At 40.4% G+C, this 21,088-nt stretch overlaps 2 protein-coding genes across 8 annotated transcripts in view; one reads left to right on the top strand and one right to left on the bottom strand.

Moving 5' to 3' along the window:
- fancm (FA complementation group M) overlaps positions 1-21,088 on the bottom strand; it is a 56,476-nt gene that overhangs the window by 24,742 nt on the left and 10,646 nt on the right. For all 7 annotated transcript variants that reach the window (XM_086048899.1, XM_086048896.1, XM_086048897.1 and 4 more), the window contains 3 exons: positions 20,649-20,821; positions 19,914-19,991; positions 19,682-19,840 (listed from right to left, as the gene is read on the bottom strand). In XM_086048899.1, coding sequence (XP_085905025.1) covers positions 19,682-19,840; positions 19,914-19,991; positions 20,649-20,821 — 410 coding nt within the window. The remainder of the gene's footprint in view (positions 1-19,681; positions 19,841-19,913; positions 19,992-20,648; positions 20,822-21,088) is intronic.
- soul3 (heme-binding protein soul3) lies at positions 4,511-16,024 on the top strand. The gene is made up of 5 exons (XM_086049687.1): positions 4,511-5,107; positions 12,465-12,559; positions 13,610-13,751; positions 13,831-14,014; positions 14,428-16,024. Exons 1-5 carry the CDS (start codon positions 4,873-4,875, stop codon positions 14,597-14,599), a joined length of 828 nt encoding a protein of 275 aa, XP_085905813.1. The 5' UTR covers positions 4,511-4,872; the 3' UTR covers positions 14,600-16,024.

Raw genomic sequence — 21,088 nt, 5'->3', positions numbered from 1 at the left:
GGCGAAATCTCAGCATGCTTGTCAGGGGGCTGAAGCAAGGTGTTGTATTCTCTACACAGCTTTACACGACAAAGGCAAAGGGTTGGGTAACATCCATTAATTCCCGCTGACCTTCACCGAAAACCAGCAGTGAATATGTCGCCTATCATAATATTTTCTTACAGAGTATGTGCAAAACATCTGACTGGGATGGTGCTCTGTTAAGTGTGTGGTGGTTTATTATAACTTTACTATTTATTTTCAAAATGCAATTATTGATAACTTGACGCGTGCAAAAAAAAAATGTCAAAATAATTTATTGAGAGACAAAATCTCATTTAGTATGGAGGCAGCTTGGCAGATATTTGCTTTAATAAGTAAAATACCATTAATCAAAACAGTGTTGTAATAATTCCGTTTTGACAGCACCGCCATGCTTTGCATTCATCATCCTATGCGCAACAGGGAAGATTGATGTTCAATTTGGAGAATTTGATTGTCCTGGGGCAAAGAGAGAAAAAAAATGTGACACATAGAAAAAAATGTTTAATATTTTTTCCCCAATAGATGAATATAATGTTTAGTCGGACTCGCTGATGGACGGCCGTTCGAAATTAGAGGCGGGCCGGGCCATAGACGGGTACTATTTTTTCCCCCCCATAAAAAAAGGCGAATGACGGACGACGGAAGGACGGATGACAAATAACGGACGCTCAATTCTTAGTAAAATGCTCAGCTCTGCATGCATGCACATACACATACATGTATATATATATTACACATATGACAAAAATCTGTGTATGAACCAAAAACTACAGTCCAGGAAGAGGAGAGGTGATGGAGGCAGAGGAAAGCGGTAGTGTGCATGGGTGTGCATGCGTGCGCGTGCGTGCCTGCAGCTGATTGGTTGAAGGGCATGGAGTTAAGTGACGTGAAGAATGTGAGAAAAAAGCCTCTCTGTGGGCTGCTATTTATAACACAACCTGCTCATGGCTGAACTCTGCATGTCAACAATGGAAGGGGTGTGTGGGTGTGTGTGCGTGTGAACAAGAGTTCCTAAGGTCAACTAAAAAGATAAATAAACTGTCCGACCTCACTCATGCGTAATGAAGTTGATACAGCTCGTCACATATTGATGACGCTCATCTTGACACATGCACTTTGCATGATTAAATTCATCTTGGCATGCAGGTATCGATCCATTGCGCGCGGTTTCAAATTCAGTAACGGGGATTATAACAGTAAGTGTTCACACGCGCGTTGCCGTTTACTGTACATGGAAACTCCCCCACAGACTGGAGAGGATTATATAATGTTCTCCCTACGTGCGTGTGGAAGGGTGCAACATGGTGGTTGGCCGTCGCAGCACCGCAGATCAGACAGATGATCAAAATCCTGCCGGCTCAAGTTCAAGTTTGTTTATTATGCTCCAACAAAGAACGTGTTTGTCCGCCGTCAACATAAAAATAATACAATATAACGGAACCTCCTAAGTGGAACAAAGCCATTTTGTGACACCAGTTTACGTTGTTCTGATTTCAAAGAAAATTACCGATAGGAAAAAAAACTAAAGTGGATTTATTTGTGGCATCATAAAGCCTCTATTAAGTATACAGGAAATTTATATTTTTTTCATAAACTGTCATACAAGCGTAAAGCAAAGTTCTACGATATATTTAAAAGTAATGTCAGACACGCACGCACACTAGTGTTGTAACACTCTAGATCAGTCGTGGTCCCGGGACCATATTTTCATGGTCTTTTTGGACTTGACTCCCAAAAGTCTTGGTCTTGACTCTGGCCGAACTCAGGAGTTTCTGTCAAGACCAGCACTGACATGCCATTCTTCAACTTCATAAATATGCAACCGTAAGAAGCACTTGTAAAAACAACAAATACCTTCAATTTCTGTGTTACTATAACCCCCCCACCACACCCTAAATGACTGCAACTTTTCTGGGACTGAGGGGCACCACCTAACACAAGCGGAAGTGAAAGGTGTGAGACTTAAGTACGAAGCTGAGTGAGGACAGCAGCTCATCGCCAAAAGAACACCGCAAGACATGTCTGCTAACTCAACAGGAATTAAATTTGGTTCTCTCTCAACCACTAAAACATCCTATATAAAACAACATGCAAAAGAAAATATTGTGCAGTGTGCAAATTCTGCAGTCTTCAACACACTGAAATGGTGGTGACAACGTCATTGAACTTTAGCCAGCATCTTGAAAGAAAACAGACACAGGTAAGATAACGTTAACTGTACGGTATGTTCATCAGCAAATCTAATGTTTTTCAGAGATGAAGATTTCGGGATTGGGGTTTTAATCCCACATGAAACTGGTTTTGTTTAACAGATATAAACAGTATATTATATTTTATCTGTATCTTACGCTAAACCAGCTAAATTATATTTTCACTAAATATTTTCTTCTACATTCACAAGGATTTAATGTATATTTTGAAAGAATTTTTGAAAGCGTTTGCAGACACCGTGTTTTTGACTGCCAAATGTATTTAACACAAAATTCCAATTAAAGAGAGAATGAACTTTTCAACGAATTCATATTTCTTTTTATTTAATTGTTATGGTCTTGGTCTTGTCCTTGGGCAAGTCTTGGTCTCAGATATTGTGGTCTTCGGACCTGGGCATCGCCTATTTCACGTCTGCATCACACACAGGTGCCGCACTCCCGACATGCGGCCAAGTAAGGAAAAAATAAAAAATAAATCTGTGTTGTGTAACGTGCGGTCCCAGAGACAAAATGACATGTGCCCATAAAGTTTTTATTTTGCCGATCACCACAAAGTGCGTCTGTGTGTGTCTGTTGTTTTTGTTTGATATGTTTTCTTTCTTTGGGTCTGCTCGTACAGCGCCTGCTTGTGACGTGAAGATTACGTTCTCGACGCTGATTGGCTGTCGCCAACGATGGATGGACCGGGACCACGTGGTCGATTAAATATGCAGGACGGAACGCTGTGGCGGTTAGGCGATGCCCAGCTCTGGTGGTCTTGACACACATGTGCACAAATGCACGTGTGCGCACACAAATGCACACTGTGCCAATATTTTGTTTGCCTTTAAGCTCCTTGCTAGAGAACAGCAAGTTGTGCCATGTGCATTAAAACGTTCACAGGTCAAATTAAAACCTGTAAAGGTTATGCAGTCGACCCCTGCTATTCCAAGGGAAAGGGACCAGGCCGGCCAATAAATAGCGAAAATCTGCTTATATAGTAACTGACGTCCATGGCTCAGCTTCAGAAAACAGGACAGCCGTGATTGGTCGTTACCTGAGCCCTGAGCAGTGGTGATGTCATTTTCAGTCGACAGAAGTGACAAAATGGCCGCCCCCAGGGATGGCTGAAAACGAGTGGATTAACTCTAACTTCCACAAACGCACTATTTATCAGAATGCCTTGTTTCAACTAGTGGGCTTGCATAGAACATATTCTTGAGCAAAAAATATGTTTGGGTCTACAGCAGTCTACAATAAACCCAACACGCAAGTTTTGGAATGTGGGAGGAAGCCAGAGAAAACTCACACACGCATGGGGAGAACAATCCACACAGGAAGAAGCCCAGATTCAAACTCCCAACCTCAGATTTGTGAGGGAGAAGGGCTTTCCATTCATCCACAATCGAAAATAGAGGATTACATGGATGGGAAAAAATGGGCTTCCGACTATGCTTAGTCCGACTATTTTTTTTTAAGTTTCACGTCAATCGTTTATCGCCTACAAAATGTGATAAAATGAACACAGAAGGAGATGGTACTTTTGATTTGGTGGAGGTGGATGATTGAAGTTTGTCTTTAATTTAATAAATGTGAGGAGTACCAAACAGACACTATTTTATTTGAGAGGAAGCTTCAACCAAGCATTTTTTTTCCTTTTCAGAGTTAAATTTTTTTGTTACAAGAATAAATGAAATGTGTTATTTGATTTGAAAAATGCAACACTCTAGATTTTATATACAGTATTAGATACATATATACACATACAGTATTACATACATATATACACACATATACATATATACACACATATATATATATATACATATATATATATATATATATATATATACATATATATATATATATACATACATACATATATATATATACATATACATATATATATATATATACATATATACATATATATATACATATATAATATATATATACACATATATACACAAATTTTTAACGATAGATGTCGTGTTATCCTCACTTTAGCTGTCAAAAGAATTTTGTGTCCCCGCTGTTTTTGTTGCTGTTGTTTTTTGATACTATGGGAGACTGCTCAAAAGGCTCTTTGACTATTTAAAACCCCCTGCAGGAAAATAGTAACAGTACTCTTAATTGAGTAAAATTCTGGCTACTTTATCCCCGCCAATCTATTCACTTTGTTGTCAAAAGCGAGACAAATTCAAGAATGGGCCGTGTTGTTAGGCTGGCACTATTTATCGTCTCGGCAGCGGCGCGAAGACGAGGGAGTGGTAAGGGCTCTATGAGTCACATGGTGTACCTCTTCTCCTATAAACATAGCATTCACCGATTCCCCACTTGAAGCTCAAGAGACGACGAGGACGGCCACTGTCGGCATATTTGTTAGCGAACATAATATACAAGTTGACGACGGACTTGTACATCGTTGTGACGACTTTGTGATTGTTTTTACAATGGCTAAGTGCGTCGTCGAGAGTTGCGTAGAGTCCGATTTGTGCACCCACGAGCGGCCGTGAGACTGATCAGGACGCGCGCTGCAGCGAACTCACGAAAGGAAGAAAACATTTAACAAAATATTATCCGATCGTATCTTATATTTAAAAAAAGAAAAGACACGACAAAATTAAGGTTTCACCCACCCCCTAAGCTCCACGACAAAATGGACCGAGGCGGCTGTCAAATGAATGGCGGCGGTGGTGGAGGTGGCAGCGGCCCCGTCGACGGCGGCGGCGGCGGCGGTGGCATGATCACCCTGGAGGACTTGGAGTCTTTCTCCGAGGACCAGATGTCAGACTCCGGCAACGGGAGCCTGGAGGACGACGACGAAGACCCCGACCGACTGCTGCACTACTGGCAGGACGTAGCCAGGGGACACCAAGTGGAAGTTGCAAAGGGTAAAAAAAAAAACACAAAATATATAACTAACTTACTTTATTGCTAAGATTGGACGCAAAAAGAAATGTTGTGACACGGTTAGCTTAGCTGTACTTCATGCCTTCTTAAAGCAGACAGGTCGACACAACAAGCGACGACGTGTTTTTGTCAGTAAAGTTCAACTTCGACTCAACTTGGTTGTTCGTGTAAGCTGATCCTAGTTTCTAGTGACCACCAGGCTCCGAGGTTACCCGAATGCATTGTGACGCGCTTTAAAAAGCGACGGTTTACACAAAAGTGCACATAAATGTGTTATTACGGAGCGAAAGAAGCTACATCTTACTAACAGTTTGAGATCTTGGGACTCTAAAGTAGCCTGGGGAGGAAAACGTAATCGTTTAACTTTATGGACTTGTAAGACGAATGTCTGAACGTTTTGTAGGGTTACAATGATACATTGTTTCTTAGGTCCGTTTTATTCATTGTTATTGTCGAATAAAAGCACTACATGACCTTTTTGAGAGGAAGCAACCTGCCAAAATTGAATTCATTTCCAAGCCTGGGGACCTTTTGATCAAAACAACAACAAAACACCTGCACAAAAGAAGGCCATGTGATACCAACTACAAAGTTACTAGTGGTCTGTTTTAAGTGACAGTGTCGTTGAGGTATTGACATGGTAATTATATTTATATTACTGAAAAAGTGCACAGCATCATACAATTACAGTCTAAAGACAAACCAACAATCTGGCGCTTTTCCTCTCTGAAGATCATAGTCACCAAAGGCCCAATTCTCGGACTTCGCAAAGGTTATATCTCGATTATCCTGTGTTGTGTTGGTCATTTTTATTCCTCCTTCCCCCCCTTCCCTTAAACGGTCGGGGATAGCGAGATACCTGTTCAATATTTACGATCACAAATCATCATGCGTGTGGTCATGAAAGCTGAACTAGATTTGAATCCTCTGTTATGACTTTGATTTTTTTTTTTTCCTTGTGAAAAGGTGAACAAGATTGACACATTTTGTTTACTAGGGAACATGTCACTTGTTTGGGAAAGACACTCTCATCATATCATTTCGTGTAATAACAAGTCAGAGCCACGGTCCATTACGTTAACAAAACAAACATAAGTCGTATTTACAAGAACAAATTGGCAAAATAGCGGGCAAAATGTCTGCATATGTTTAAAATCACCACGGCAAGAAATTAAAGCGGACAAATAATTTACAGTAGACCCCAGCATACTCACGCTTCACATTTTCAATGTTTATCAGGGTTTTGGAGTGAATTTGTGGGATTCCAAAATATATAAATCCCCCCCGCCTCCCCAATGGATTTTAATGGACGCCAATTATACACAGATTAATTGGTCAGGTTCGCTATCATAAATATCTCAAACATACTGTACTGTTAAAAATAAAATCATCATTCATCATCTCAGTCTTAAATATTAACATCACAAATTAATATTTTGTCAGTCAGCACTAGACTGTTACCCAGTGGGAAACCCAACAACATACTGGCGCTTGTCCCTCCTCCTGCCCTCCAAGAGTAGCACTAATTGAGGATTTAGCACAAAATGGCTTGCTGGAGCTTTCTGCCTCACGGAGAGATTATCTACCTAGAGCATGTGCTGGTCGGTTCGTGGCTGCTTCTGCTAAGTCCTGCACGTAAATACAGTGGCGAGGACACAGACTAAGCGCCCTTTACTGAGATTTACAGGTTTGGCAGATGGGAGAAGTCTGCCATGCAGGCCTTGTGATGATCTGCCGCAAATGTGCGTTGGATATTTCAAATGTAAATCAGCTTTTATGATGCCGTCGGGAACATATCGAAGCTTGATGGGGTCTTGGTGGTGAACTGGAAGATAACTATCACCAATAAAGTTGTACATGAAGGTTGTCAATCAGCCCACTGCACTAGTTGCCTCAGAATACAGACAGACGCTGACAACAATGCATAATTTTTTTTTTTTTTCAAAGCTTTACAGCACCATATTTCATGAATACACCACAACAACCATCATTAGACATTTAGCCCCACAATCTGCCACGGCTGTATGACATACTATAAGTGTATATTTAAAGGGGAAGTCAACGCTAACATATTTTTTTCCAGAATATGTTCTGTTCTGGATCACTAGTTGAAACAAGGCAATCTGATTGATATTGTGTTTGTGGAATATGAGTTAAGCAGCAAAACACACCCGTTTTTAGCCATCTCAGGGTACAGCATTCTGTCAACTGAAAATGACATCACAGATGCTCAGGTAACAACCAATCACGGCTAACCTGTTTTCTGAAGCTGAGCCATGATTGGTCTAAAATGGCCGCCCCCTGAGCCAGCTAAAAACGTGTGGATTTCTCATACTCCACAAAGAATGCCTTGTTTCAACTAGTGGGCCTGCATAGAAGATATCCTGGAAAAAAAATATGTTTGGGTTGACTTCCCTTTTCATGTTAAGTGATCAAAGTTCTATATCCACATAATAATGAACGCCATTATTGAATGTTATCCATCCACTGAAAACATTACACTCATTATCTAAGGTTGTTACACTTGGTATTTTAAAACAAAGTAATGTAAGTTAGCTTTCCATTCCAGCAGTTGGTGTAATGTGGAGGTGTGGTCGAAAGCAGAACTACTTGTTTTGAAGGCAGTAGGGAGATGTTACTTTAAAAGATATTGGTTGCATGGCTACATACTTTTAAAAGGACATGCAATAGAACACGGACTGTCAAATTTATTTAGATTTGAGGAGGACGAATTTAACAACAACTGTAATAACTGTCATTTGCAACTTTTGGGTTGGCGCTACATTTTCTCTTTTAATTTGGAACAGATGCCATTACTTGAGTTTGATTAAGAAAGTACTACAGTAGGGGTGTCAGCCTTTTTTTTTTTTTTTTCAAGTTGGCACTTATGTGATGAAAATCGAGTTGACTATATATCAGATATCATAGATATCGTGTATTGTGATATCGTTATCATGGGCCACATACCGAATCATGAGTTCCCCTATCGTCCCACTTTCTATTCGCCATTCGCTATGTATGACCTGACATAGGCTGGGTGAAGGCTTGTCTGTGCTTTTTTGTGATGGTATTTCCAGACAGATAAAATATTGACAGCCAGGTAATGTTTGCACAACTTAGCCAAACAGGGAAACCTGTCCTTGTTCTGGGAGCGTCACAGAAGCAAATTTGCGATGTTTGCAAATAATTGCGGACCTCTTCAACTATGGTGGAATAATTCCCAGCTCTCCTTCCGCTTTGATAGTGTGGGTGGGAAATTGTTCACAAACCTGCTAAACCCAGTTTTTTTCCCCCCTTTACTAGTTCCAACCCTCTTACTAAAGATGTCTTTTCAGAAATAGAGCAATGAAATGTAATTTAAATTAAAGTGACAGACTAATTTCATTCGGTGCTCATCTGTCGCAGCAAGCGTCTCTGGTTTCCCCTAAAGCCAAAAGCCAAAAGCCAAAAAACCTGATTAGTGATTAGTCGACGTCACGCTCTAAATGTCATTGAGAAGCAAAGTCGACTAGTCTGTACAACCCCTAAAAGGTACACAAGCTAAATCAGTAAAAGAGGAAGTCACATCTTCCAAGGCCATTCCACCCAGATGCCCTTTGAAGAAGTTTCATCTGCCGTTGCACTATTAAAACCCTATGCTCTACGCAGCTGATAGAATTATTAATTGTAAATTCAACTCTTCCAGACAACGCGATTCAGGAGGTAGTTGAGCACCTGCTTAGCTTTAAATTTGGATGCGACGTGTGCGTTGCTTTAAGCCAACGAAGCAAAGCATGAATTGTGACTGTTGACTGCATCGAGACTGAGGCGCTGCCATGGCAACAGATTACCGTATTTTCCACACTATAAATCGCTCCGGAGTACAAGTCGCACCAGCCATAAAATGCATAATAAAGATGAAAAAAACATAAAAGTTGCACTGGAGTATAAGTCGCATTTTTGGAGGAAATTGTGCACTTAGTACACATCATATCCACCGGGATACGATGGTAACATTTAGCTAACATTCACACATGTAGCATACAAGAAAGTTACAGTAAGATAACTTTAAACTCACCAAAACGGTTGTAGATCGATTAAATAAGTCTTTTATTTATCCCCGACCATGTAGAATGTTTCCAAGTCTCCAAAAGTATTGATGTATTCGGTCGTAATTATGTCTTTGTCTCCTCTGCGCTTGGTTCCTTACGTGTGTGGCTGCATGATGCAATACCCCAGCCAGAGGCAGGCGACTGCCTGATTGTGGTTCATTCTTGTTCAACCATCGTCTGTAAGTAACCGAGACAATTGTGTGAAATGAGCATGCAACATGTATATACGAGCTGAATTGTGGATGATTGTAGGTTGTTGACTGAAATAATCACTATCGCTAATGCTAATCGCGATTGCTAATCATTAGTATAGGCTCATCTTGTTTATGTCTATGAAAATACATGTGTATGTAATGCATAGATTGATAGTATTTTCTGTTTCTTGTGCAGTTTCACAATATAAACAGGCAACACACACCTGCACACCTGGAGTCTGTGGAGTTTGTGAATGTTTAGCTGTTTGGATAAGCTAGCTTCCTCGACTAGCAAGGCCTTAACAGTCAAATTGTCTTTTTATCATACTATTTTAATTACTTATTTAACAAAACATTAGATTTTAACCATTTAAATTATTCATGCTTTTTTAATAGCTTTTAGGATTGTCATGGCTTGTTAGTGCTGACTTGTATTTATGATGTTGTGTCTCCCTCTGCAGGCGCTTTAGCGTAATTGACGTGTTCACAGCCATTTTACAAGCTAACATGTCGCTTAGCGGGCTACGTGAACTATGAACTGGAGGTGGCGTGATTAAATCTGCCAATAAGAAGACAATTTAGAAATATTGGGGACAGAGTCAATTACGCTAAAGCGCCTGCAGAGGGAGACAAAACATCATAAATATAAGTCAGCACTAACAAGCCATAACAGTAATACTGTGTTAATAATTTCACACATAAGTCGCTCCAGAGTATAAATCGACCCCCCCCCCCCCCGGCCAAACTATGAAAAAATACACGATTTATAGTCCAGAATATGCGGTATATGGCTTTTGTCCTCATTGAGAATGGATGATTGAGGCCCTGTCTACACGTAGTCGGGATTTTTGAAAACGCCGGATATAAGCCTGCAGTTAGCCCTATCATCCACACGTCCCCGGAGTTTTTTCAGTGAAAACGCAAAACTCCGGTGGCAGTGGAGATTTGCGGATATCTCCGGATTAGCGTTTTGACCTGGACGGTTACACCCGGAGATTTACGTCGTCACCGTGCGACAACAATGCTTTGACGTCATTGCGCGACTTGTGTTTTCATACAAGTCAACATGGATTCTCGCGGCGCTGCGTTGGTTATAGCCATTCTCGATGCGCTTTTTGCTTACTTATTTGTCCGCAACCAACTACTGCTTCTCGTTGAAAGGTTTAAAAGCAATTCTGACCTTTCGTCGGTTCTACCAAACGTTTTTGGCGCCGTGTTTTTGGTTTCGTAGAAGTGACGTCAAAGGACGGAAGTTCCTTCTGAATGGACAGTATTTGGCTAACTACTTGAGAGGATATACGGTTGTTAAAAAACCCCGGCTAAGTGTAGAGGCCTAAGTCAAGGCAGACATCAATTTATTCCAATACACACATGTGAAAATGTTGGTACTGTCGCTTAGATTGATTGGTGGCCCTAACACCACAGATCCATGTGACCCAGTTATCCCCTCATCATAATTGATTTGATGTGAATGAGTTGGTCTGCACGCCTTGCTTTTTTTCAGTACAACAGCCTATTTTTTTTTTTTTATTTCCAGATGATGGAGTTCTATTATCATAATTGAGTGATTAGTTAAAGGTCAGTCAGCGAACCAGATTAGTTTTTAATAGTTGATCAAAATCTGGCACAGCGTTTCCTATGTGTCCAATGCACGGACTTGTGCGTCAATAGTGGTCTATAGCTGGCAATGGGCAGCTTTAATCAGTGTTCTCTGCGTCACTTCTAATAAACATCACCCCATGTGATGCCTTGGCACAACACTGCCCATCTGGCGGCCTTCTCACACCAGTACGAACACACACACACACACCATGTGAATTCGGGGTGTTTTTCTCATTTAAGGCCGGAGAAGTTTCTGGATGCTTTTCTCATTAGAGGCTAGAGAAGTTTTGAGGCGGGCCTTTTCACGCCACTGTTGATACAAAAGAATAAGAATAGCTGCCCCAAGCTTGGATAGTAGCCATTAGCCAGTGTCAGGAAACATAAAATCGAGATGCTTTTGACAGGTATTCACACATCCAGAATAATAGTGGGATGTCTACACGAGATTGTTGCAAGTGAAAGAGGTTCATGACTGGTGAGGCACTGACTCGTCTGGAGTCACATATAAAACATGAATACAAAATAGAAGAGTCGCCAATATTTAAATTTTGACCATAATTGAAACATTAAAGCTTTTAATTATACTTCACTCAATTCCACACTGTTCAACAATGCAAGAGCAAGAAAAACCAATCCATCTCAAGATCGGTTAAGAATTTGACAAGATGATTAATTTATTGGCGCCAAAAACACAGTTACCTCAACACGAGTGAATGGAAGAGATTGCCAGAGACTCCCGGTTAAAGGTGGCGGCTAGTTCTGCGTGTCCTCTACTATCCTTTCTAGTTGTTATGTACCAAATGCCTATGGGAAAAACACCATGCTTTTTCGACACATTGTACCAATGGAGCCCAGCACATGCCAGAATCTATGTGGATATCTGTACTTATGCCCACCTTCAACCTCTGAAAATATCACAAGGATTATTAGCCTGTTCATGGCTCAATTACGAGAGAATGAGGACATGAGCTGCTTAGATGCATTTTCTCTCATGCCAGATTTTCTTTCTTTGAGTCCCCAATATATGAACACAATGTGTTCCGGGAGGTCTTTCCAAAGCGGAATAGTTCATAGGTCATTATATATTAAATTTCAATCTATGAGATATAGCTTGACTGACTTTTTTTCCCCCAAGTCCACCTCCAGGGGGTGCGACCAAATTAACCTAAAATTTACACCAAAAATGAGAAAGACAGTATTGTTCAAGAGGGCAAACATGATTCTTTACTAAGCGACATAGCTAAAAACGGCTTTTTTTCCCCCACTGTGGGGTCGTGGATCGTTAAATCAGGTTTGTTTGTGTTGTTGAAACATACAGGCAAGGCACAATTGTAAACAAATCCTCAAACATGTAATAATTTCAATTTCTTTCCAAGTGAGCATGCAACAATTTGACTTGTTAAATCTTCTTTGAACTGACCATGTATTCTGTTTTTGTTTTTCTATTACAGAAATGTCCGAACCCATTCAACAGCTAACCACCAATAACAATGGACGCAGTAACAGAGAACACATCCCTTTCACCCTCCTGTCACGGAAAGAAAAGGTATTGGATCTGACGTTGTGTTTTACCATCATTATTTGGAACAACAATATTTTTTGGAAATATGTTTTTTAGTCTTCGTTACTATAATAATAATTTTGTAGAATGCACTCCCAACTATATCTTCTTCAAAGGAATCATGTTCACAGTGCAGTAAGCCACTTAAAGCCCCTCGGGGGCCATACAAATAAAGTTGGCTAATTGGTTTAACTTGAGTTAATTAGTTCATTTAAACTCGGCAGGAGATTTGCATTTAAACAAAGAACATCAGTCAGTCTATTCATAGGCCAGGTGTCAGAGCAAGATGGGGGGAATTGTTTTTTTTTTTTTAAATCATACACCTGTTCACAGTCCAGAGATACTCTCATAAATCCACTTGTGCCGATTTTCAGTTTTTACCTGAATTGAGAGTCTTGTACTGTTAATGAGGAGCCGTGTAGCTAAATAAACAAACAAAACATCTTTAGCAAGTAGCTCTAGTATCGCCAAAACTATCTGCTTCAAACCACACCTGACTTAGCGATGAAAATTAGGTTTCATGACAAGAACCAATTGCCATTAGTTTCTTTTAATAAACCAAGTGCAAGAAACATTGGTTACTATTTTGAGCCAATGATTAACAGTATATTTTCGTCTCATGAGGACATGGACAGTTGATAAATATTTCCGATGCTGAAAACTGAATGAGGTCTCCCAGTGACACATTTAGGGCAACAAATAAGTACTTCTGATAACAAACACACATGCTTAATACAAGTAATCCCCCGCATATACACGGTTCACCCTTCACATATTTATCTATTAACATATTTCTTCTGTGGAATTTATCTAGTTATTCACTGGATTCACGGATTGAAAAAAATCTTTTAACAATATTTATTTACTTTGCAAGCGAATCAATGTTTTTCGTAGAAACGGTTTGTTGGTGTTACATCAGCGCTTAAGAATTTTTGGGATTAATATATATGTATATATTAGTGCAATTATAGTGGGGGTCAATTATTCCCGGATTTTTACGATTGTACTTCATAATAGCTTTTCTGCCTTTTGTAGTGCGGGGAGCTGATACATGAGAAGCGCCATTATGAAAAGGGCCACTGGGCCTGCATAACAATGCGCGAGGAGACGTACGAACAGAGCATCTGCTACGGCTTCATGAGGATAATGAGATACATCTGCCATCAGAACTCGTTAGGTGAGTTTAAATACAAATCGACCAAGAAGTTCTATTTCACTCCGTGACGCGATGGCATCTTATTTTTCCTCATGAGTAGGCGACTACCTGGGCATGTCACTGCCCATCGTGACCGTGGTGCGCACGGACGAGAACCATTCGGCCATCGCCCAGGAAGTGACTGTGGCGTATTACCTGCCCACCAACCACCAGGCGCAGCCCCCTCAACCTCATGACGCCGACATCGTCATCGAGATCTGGCCCGCAGCTGTTATGTACACAAGGTGAGTAAAGATGTAATGATGTAAACAGCCTCCAAAAGAAATCACAAAATTTGGAGGTATTTATAATGGTATCTGCTGATCCGTAACTCATTCAATCCCAAAGAAAGATTTATTAGTCTTTGGCACTGAATGAGATAAATTTCTTCTCACACTCCAGCCATTCAATCCCAGGAATTTATATTTTTTCCATATTTTTTTCAAACGTTAGGGTAAAAGAGTGTCTGAAAATGTCTGGTTTAAAAAGTCTAACATTTGATTTCCCAAAATGAAAGATTTGAATTACAATTCTAATTGTCACCGCATCCTCAAAATCCGCTGCTTAAAAAGGTTTTAAAACATGCGCACTAAAGAACATTGCCATATTTTCGAAGGAAATTTTTCTAATTTTATTCGAATCCCTCCTCCCGCTGCAGGCCCTTCACTGGGCCCACAAACGAGTTCACCATCATCGATCAGATCAACACCATGGCCGAGCTTCTGGAGTCCCCCGGCGTGTGCGTCAATGACTCGTTCATCGTGGCCGGCTACACCAACCCGGCGCACAGCCAGCGCCACAACGAGATCTGGTTCCTGGAACGCCGTTGACGGGGCACGGCGGAATGAAAATCCCCGGCAGCATTCCACCCGTGATCCCGCCCCCGCCCTCCCTTTGAGCCTCACAAAGATTTATCCCAGTCTCATCCCACACCACCTCTGCCCAGTACACAGCTCTCAGGTGCAACAACGACGCTTCGTCGCTGCCTCGTCAGACCACATTCACCCATGCCATATTCAAACCCTTGGGAGTGCTGTAAAAAAAAAAGCAGCTGAATTATAATCAGTCATGGACGTGCCGCCTAATTGTGCTCAATTTTTTTGTCCGTAGCAATGCTTTCTCTGTTTTAGCTTGCCGACTCGTGATGTCAAATCTGTAAGCGTCGATGCACTTCTTTTATTGTCCAAATCTCGGGATCACTGCAGGTCACATGGTTTTACAAAATAATTCAATCAACGGGTTACCACACAACCGGTTAGTAAACCATTTCTTTTCCTAGAGCCTGGACCATTAAAGTGTTTTGCGTGGAGAGTCGATAGTGTGGAGAAGCAGGATGTAGTTTATGGAGACGCAACACGATGGATGGCAATAATTAACTACCTGAATGAAACTCGACACAAATTGAAAAATACATCAGTGTGTGAATGTAAGACATTTTTTGTGTGTGTGTGTACAAACCAAACTCTATTGCTGAATGACAATCAAAAGCACTTAAATAGATCCAGTTGCAAGCAAGTCAAAGCATTCCTCTTGAATCCTCAACCTGGGAATCGTCTTTTTTTTTTTTCCTCAACAAAATGCTGTATGTGCTACTTTGTGTTAGTGTGTACGTACGTATTCACTACTGTACCGCGACAACCACCACCGCTGCTGATGACATTGGAACCACCGAGATCCGTTTCATAGACAGAGACCATAAGGAAAGTAAAATGTTGCATCATCAAGATGAATAAATATTGGTACCACTTCATAACAACGGTACCCTTAGGAAGGATTGATGCATTGTTATTCAGGGTCCCCTTGCAAAGTGGTAAAAGACGAGGCAATGTTTATATTTTCGCTATATTTTCAGATTAAACTAACCAATCCACCAGCTGTACTTCGATTTTTTTGTTAAAAGATTCTATATACGATTATATGAATGACAGGACGTTGTAACAGGATAGGGAAAGTTTCATTTCCTCAAAAATTATTCTAGAAAATTACATTTGGTTTGCCCAAATGTCAATGAACCAAAATCCAAAGATGTTATTTTTCATACCATGACTGTGAGTGGAGGTGTTTCAAAGCCATGATGCACAATGAGTGCTTCTCCCATTTGTAAGCCTGGTTATATATACATCAACCCTCCGTTTTATGTTTGCTTCTTTTAGTTGAAAGGCTAATTTGTGCTGTACTGTGAACATAAAAAGTGCAACAGCAGATCGCTACTGTGGTTTTAAATAAACATGGGCTTGTCTCTTGTCTTTTAAAAATGACAATAAGTCTGTTTTTTTAACTTTTTTTTTATAATGTAATTTCACTTTTAAAATCACTTTTTTTCTGCGGCATTAAGCTGAACAAACGTAGCTTGAACTTGATATTGGTGCTTTACACTTTGCAAAACGGGGTACCGTACTATAAGTGTGACGTAAATCACTGGTGGTAGCTCATATTAATATTTATCGCTAATTCTTATCCCAGAACACATTTTTATAAGCTCAAACCTCTCATACAAATCCCATCTTTTTATGGAGTCCTTCACATTACAAAAACAAATGTGACTTGTAATGTGATGTGTGTAATGTGTGCAACGTGTCCATGATACATGCTCACAAAGCATGTCAAATAATGGGCACCCCCCAAAAAAAAAAAAAAAAAAATGTTACGTGCCACAGTGCTTATGGAAGAAAATATGTTCTTGCGTGTAGGAGCTTGTTTTATCATTTCAAACAGCCACAGTAGAGAAAGGGGAGGAGGTAGAAATATTTGGAATAGGATGGAGGGAGAAGTTGGTTGATGGAAGCGTGTTTAAAATGATAGATTGACCGGCCGATAATTGATCCGGCTTGACAAAAAGGCGCATAGACGGATGGCGGAAGGGTACCCAGGCTGCAGATGGATGACGATAAATGGACCGTCAAATTTGAGTAAAATACCACCTCTGCGGAATTGCACTGTTTACACCAGGCAAGTCCAAAGTCTGGCCTCGGGGTCAAATGCAGCCCGTTTACAAATTTCCACCGGCCCGCAGCCTCTAGCATAAAATTAATAAAGTGTCCGATTGAAACCCTCGTTGCATGACCTTTGTGTGGCCCTTTCCAGAGCATTTCTAAAATAGAGACTGAAGTGAAGAAATAGATCGTTGACAGAGGTTTCCATTGCTTCCAGGACAAATGAAAAGTGGCAGATTTTTTCCCCCCTTAAATATATAAACACTGAGTCTTCCTAGTTTGCTAAACGACTGTGGCTGTTTTCAAGGAATTGAAAATATCAAGTGTCACTGCCAGACCAAACATGCAAACTACGACAAGGTGACTGGTAATGGATCGCCGTGAAAAATGAAAGCAACTGAAATCTGAATGGTCAGCCCCCACACATTGAGCTGCAGTGACTGTGTGACCATAGCCGTAGTGTACCTCCTTCACACTTATTATTACTTTCCGATTATCCAGAGCTTTGGCGCCCTCTTGTGGCATCTCAGGATGTTAGAGAAAGAGTCAAAAATATGACAAAGCTGCAAAAGAAGAGGTGGTCAAATACCTGTCGTATTTGCCAAATCTGATATGTGGAATAAACACTCACTCACTCACAGTAATACAGTTTACACTAGTTTACACCCCAGCATACAATCAATAACAATCGTAAACGAACACCTCTTTGACAGTCTCGAATCAAACACATTCGGAATTTTGTAGTCGGACAATTACCAGGAACAGTACAAGTCCTGTTTACCCACACTGGAATGTCCCTCAAGGGAAAGCCCTCCCTTTTAATGTTGCAAACAAAAGGTGGACACACCCTACTCAACAATAACGCACACAAAGGCTTCTCGTAAAGGTGGACTCCAAACTGATACATAATAACCATATGAAGGTACAACAGTAGAGAGAATCAATCACCATGAGTAATTAACTGCAAGAATGCTGCTAAACCTGCCAACTAAACGATCACATACATTAGCATGACGTCAGATTTAAACTCTGTCTTTCATTACACTACAATACAAAGTATGTTGTCAAAGTCACTCACAATCAATCAAAAAGAAGTAAGAGGTGTAACCACGCAAGTCAATTCACTGCCAGGATAATTTTTTTTTTTTTAAAAACAGCAGTAATGCCTATTTTACACTTCATTGTTCAACAATTAACAAACACAGGGCACAAGTAAATAAACTACCATTCACTCTCGCACGAACTGTATGGACAATTTAGTCTTGAAAAGGACCTAACATACATGTTCTGGGAATGTAGGAAAAACCCACGGCAGCACGGGGGGGAAAACAAACTCCACACAAAATCTGAGAACTGAAGATGACACGTTGGCTACTAGTCATGCTGCCAGCAACACTGGTCAACAGCTAATTTGAATCAGAGATGGCTTTATGCGTCCCTAGACGCACATTTGACACTGATTTAAAAAGAAAAAAAATGTAGTTTTTTCTAGCACATCAGGTTTTTTGAGATATTTTCATTTTTCGTTTTTAAGTATAAAAGCCAGCAGAATATGGATTTTACCACGCGTCCGACGTTGCAGAAAAAAACTGTTGCCGAACACTTACATTACTAAATATATTACATATATTTTTATTATTATTATTAATATTATGAAAACCTATAAAAGTTTACTTCAATAAAATGTTACGTTATCTCTTATTTAAAAAATGTGCAAATATTTGTTGACGAGTGTAATTAATAGCTAATGCAGTGGAGCCCTCCGTACTCGCAGAGGCCCGAAGATTCGCATTTTTTCCCCCTTTGTTTTCAATCATTTAAAATATATTTTAGGGGAAGGTTCTTGTTTTTGAGGGGGGATCTTTCCTCTTGAGGAAAAAGCATAGTGAATGTTCATCAGCTTTTTCAAAGACATTTTTGAGTAAAAAAAAAAAAACAACAAAAAATGTGGTTTTGTTTCCCAGGCCATCCCGCCATGAATGGTGGGGGTCAACTGTATGTTAGAAATGCAGAATTTGACTGGATAAAATAAGTACTGGAGAATGGACAGCAGTATGGATGTGTAAAAATTCATCAATTAATTGACAACTAAATCAATCATCAAATTAATCAGCAATTACTTTGATAATCCATTATTCATTTAGAGCAGGGGTCCCCAACCACCGGTCTCCAGCCACTTAGTTATGGGGCACAGAGATATTCAAATTATATTAAATTAAACTAATTTGCATAGTATGTTGTGTGAGCAGGACATTGCCCATTGGAATTTGAGTCTCTCAACAGTAAATATGGAATAGCAAATTTGTGTAATCATCCATGAAAGCACAGTGTTTTCTTTGTGTTTAATAAATCTGAAAACATCTTCTTTTTCTCTGGAAAACAATGTCACTCTTGTCTATTTTCTGACATGCGACGGACCAAATCAGTAACTGAATCATTATCGGTTCATGTTGGTCCATTTTCTGCAATGTCAACTTGAAATAGTTTCCTGTTTTTGAGTAATGGAATTTGTTTTTTTTTTTCCTGTTTTATCGATTCATAGAAATCGACAACTAAACAGTAGTTGATTAAATAATCAACTAATCAACTAATCAAATAATAATAATAAATAATAATCAACAGATTAATCAATTATTGAAATAATCAGAAGTTGCTGACGTACATCTGTGTCTAGTGCAGTAATTTTCAGAATGTGTAGTGGCACATAAAAGTATCACTGCCTAACCGTTCAGTTGTATTTAGCTTTTAAGGTCAATACATTTGCATTTTTATAAACTCTTTTTTTTATAAAATATTTATTTAGGTAAAAGAAAAATTTTTTTAAAAAGAGAACCACTGATATAGTGAGTTCATGACAGTTGATGATTTACTGACCACTAAGGGGCAGTAAAACACCAAAATAGAGGCTACACTCAGTACACTGAGCTGGACACACACTTTAGTATAGTCACACACAAAATATGACGTGGGGGGGCCTACCTGCAGGTAGCGAGCCTTCTGGGCAGCCAGCGCCTCCCCCAGCGGCACCACCATTTTCTCCACGCTGCGCTGGTGCGAGTGGGCCTGGATGTCCGGGCTTTCCTCTGAGCGCAGCTCAATGTGGGAGATGAGTAGATTGGAGATCACCGACTGCACCGACTGCACGGACGCAACCCTTGGTTATCATGTGTGTCACGGTGGGCTGGTAGAAAGAAAAGGATTCCACTCTCACCTTTGTGTCACCCCCTGGAGTGGCGCTCAGGGCTAACACGCGAAACTGCAGAGTCTGACTGCTGAGCTGTCTGATCACCTGAATGAACAAGAACATGACCAATTAAAAGAGTGTCAAAAAGGCGGATACCGTGTCATCAATTTGTGTGTGTGGATGTGTGTATACCACATGGTGATAAATTGGTTAGCACGTCGGCAATCACAGTTCTGAGGTTCAGATTTGAATTTCTGCTGCGGCCTTCCTGTGTTGAGTTTTTATTGTATTGTGTCGTATTGTATTGTAATTCCGGTTAGACCGCCCCTAGCGGTGGAAAAAAAATCCACAGAATAGCCGCACCTTTATATAATAGCCGCATGGTTCAAAACCGAGGATAGCCCAGGATATAGCCCGGAAAATACGGTACTAATCCCGGTCTTTTAACCCTAAATGTATCAATGAATTATTTTTAAAAAATATAATTTATATATTATAACCAATGGCAACTCAAACAGTTTGACAGTGGATACACTGCGTGCCGCTCGTATCCTACACAGTATGTGACAGCGGCTATTCAGTGGCAATTGACCGCGGGTCCGCTTGGCTCAGTCTGGGCACGGACCACAATCCACATTTGAAGATGCCCACCCTAAACTCTGAAATACTACTTTCAAACCCTAACCCTGGCTCAAATTCAAGCACATTTTGGGTGAATGGCATGTACAGTATATTAAGTGTGATGTCCAATGCCATGTTTACCTGACAGTAGGCATGGTTGCCCAACGCCTTGTGGGCCTCATCGATCACCACACACTTGACCTGCAGGGCCGGGCACGTGTCCCTGGACAGGTCGTTCATCATCACCTGAGGCGTGAGGAAGAACACGCGCTTGGACCGCCACACTTCCTGCCTCCGGTGGGCCGCTGTGCTGCCTGCGGAAACATAAGACGGTGGTTATTATTAACAACATCTATCCCTCCATTTTCTATAGCGCTTGTTCTAATTGGGTCGCAGGTGAGCTCAAGTTATCCATGCTGACTTAAGGAGAGAGAAGCATTGATACACCTTGGATTGGTCATCAATCGCAGGGATATTATTAAACATAATTGTACTAAATGAGGACAAAGTCCCGCCTTGGATACCTTAAAACAACAAATATAGCCGATGCCCGATACCTCTAAAAAGGCCGATGCCCGATA

Source organism: Filicampus tigris, chromosome 13 (assembly GCF_054856515.1).
Source record: "Filicampus tigris isolate MCC_2025a chromosome 13, RoL_Ftig_1.0, whole genome shotgun sequence".
NCBI classification, from domain to species: Eukaryota; Metazoa; Chordata; class Actinopteri; order Syngnathiformes; family Syngnathidae; genus Filicampus; species Filicampus tigris.
Note: the sequence above shows the minus strand (reverse complement) of the source record. Positions and strands in the feature narration are given on the sequence as shown.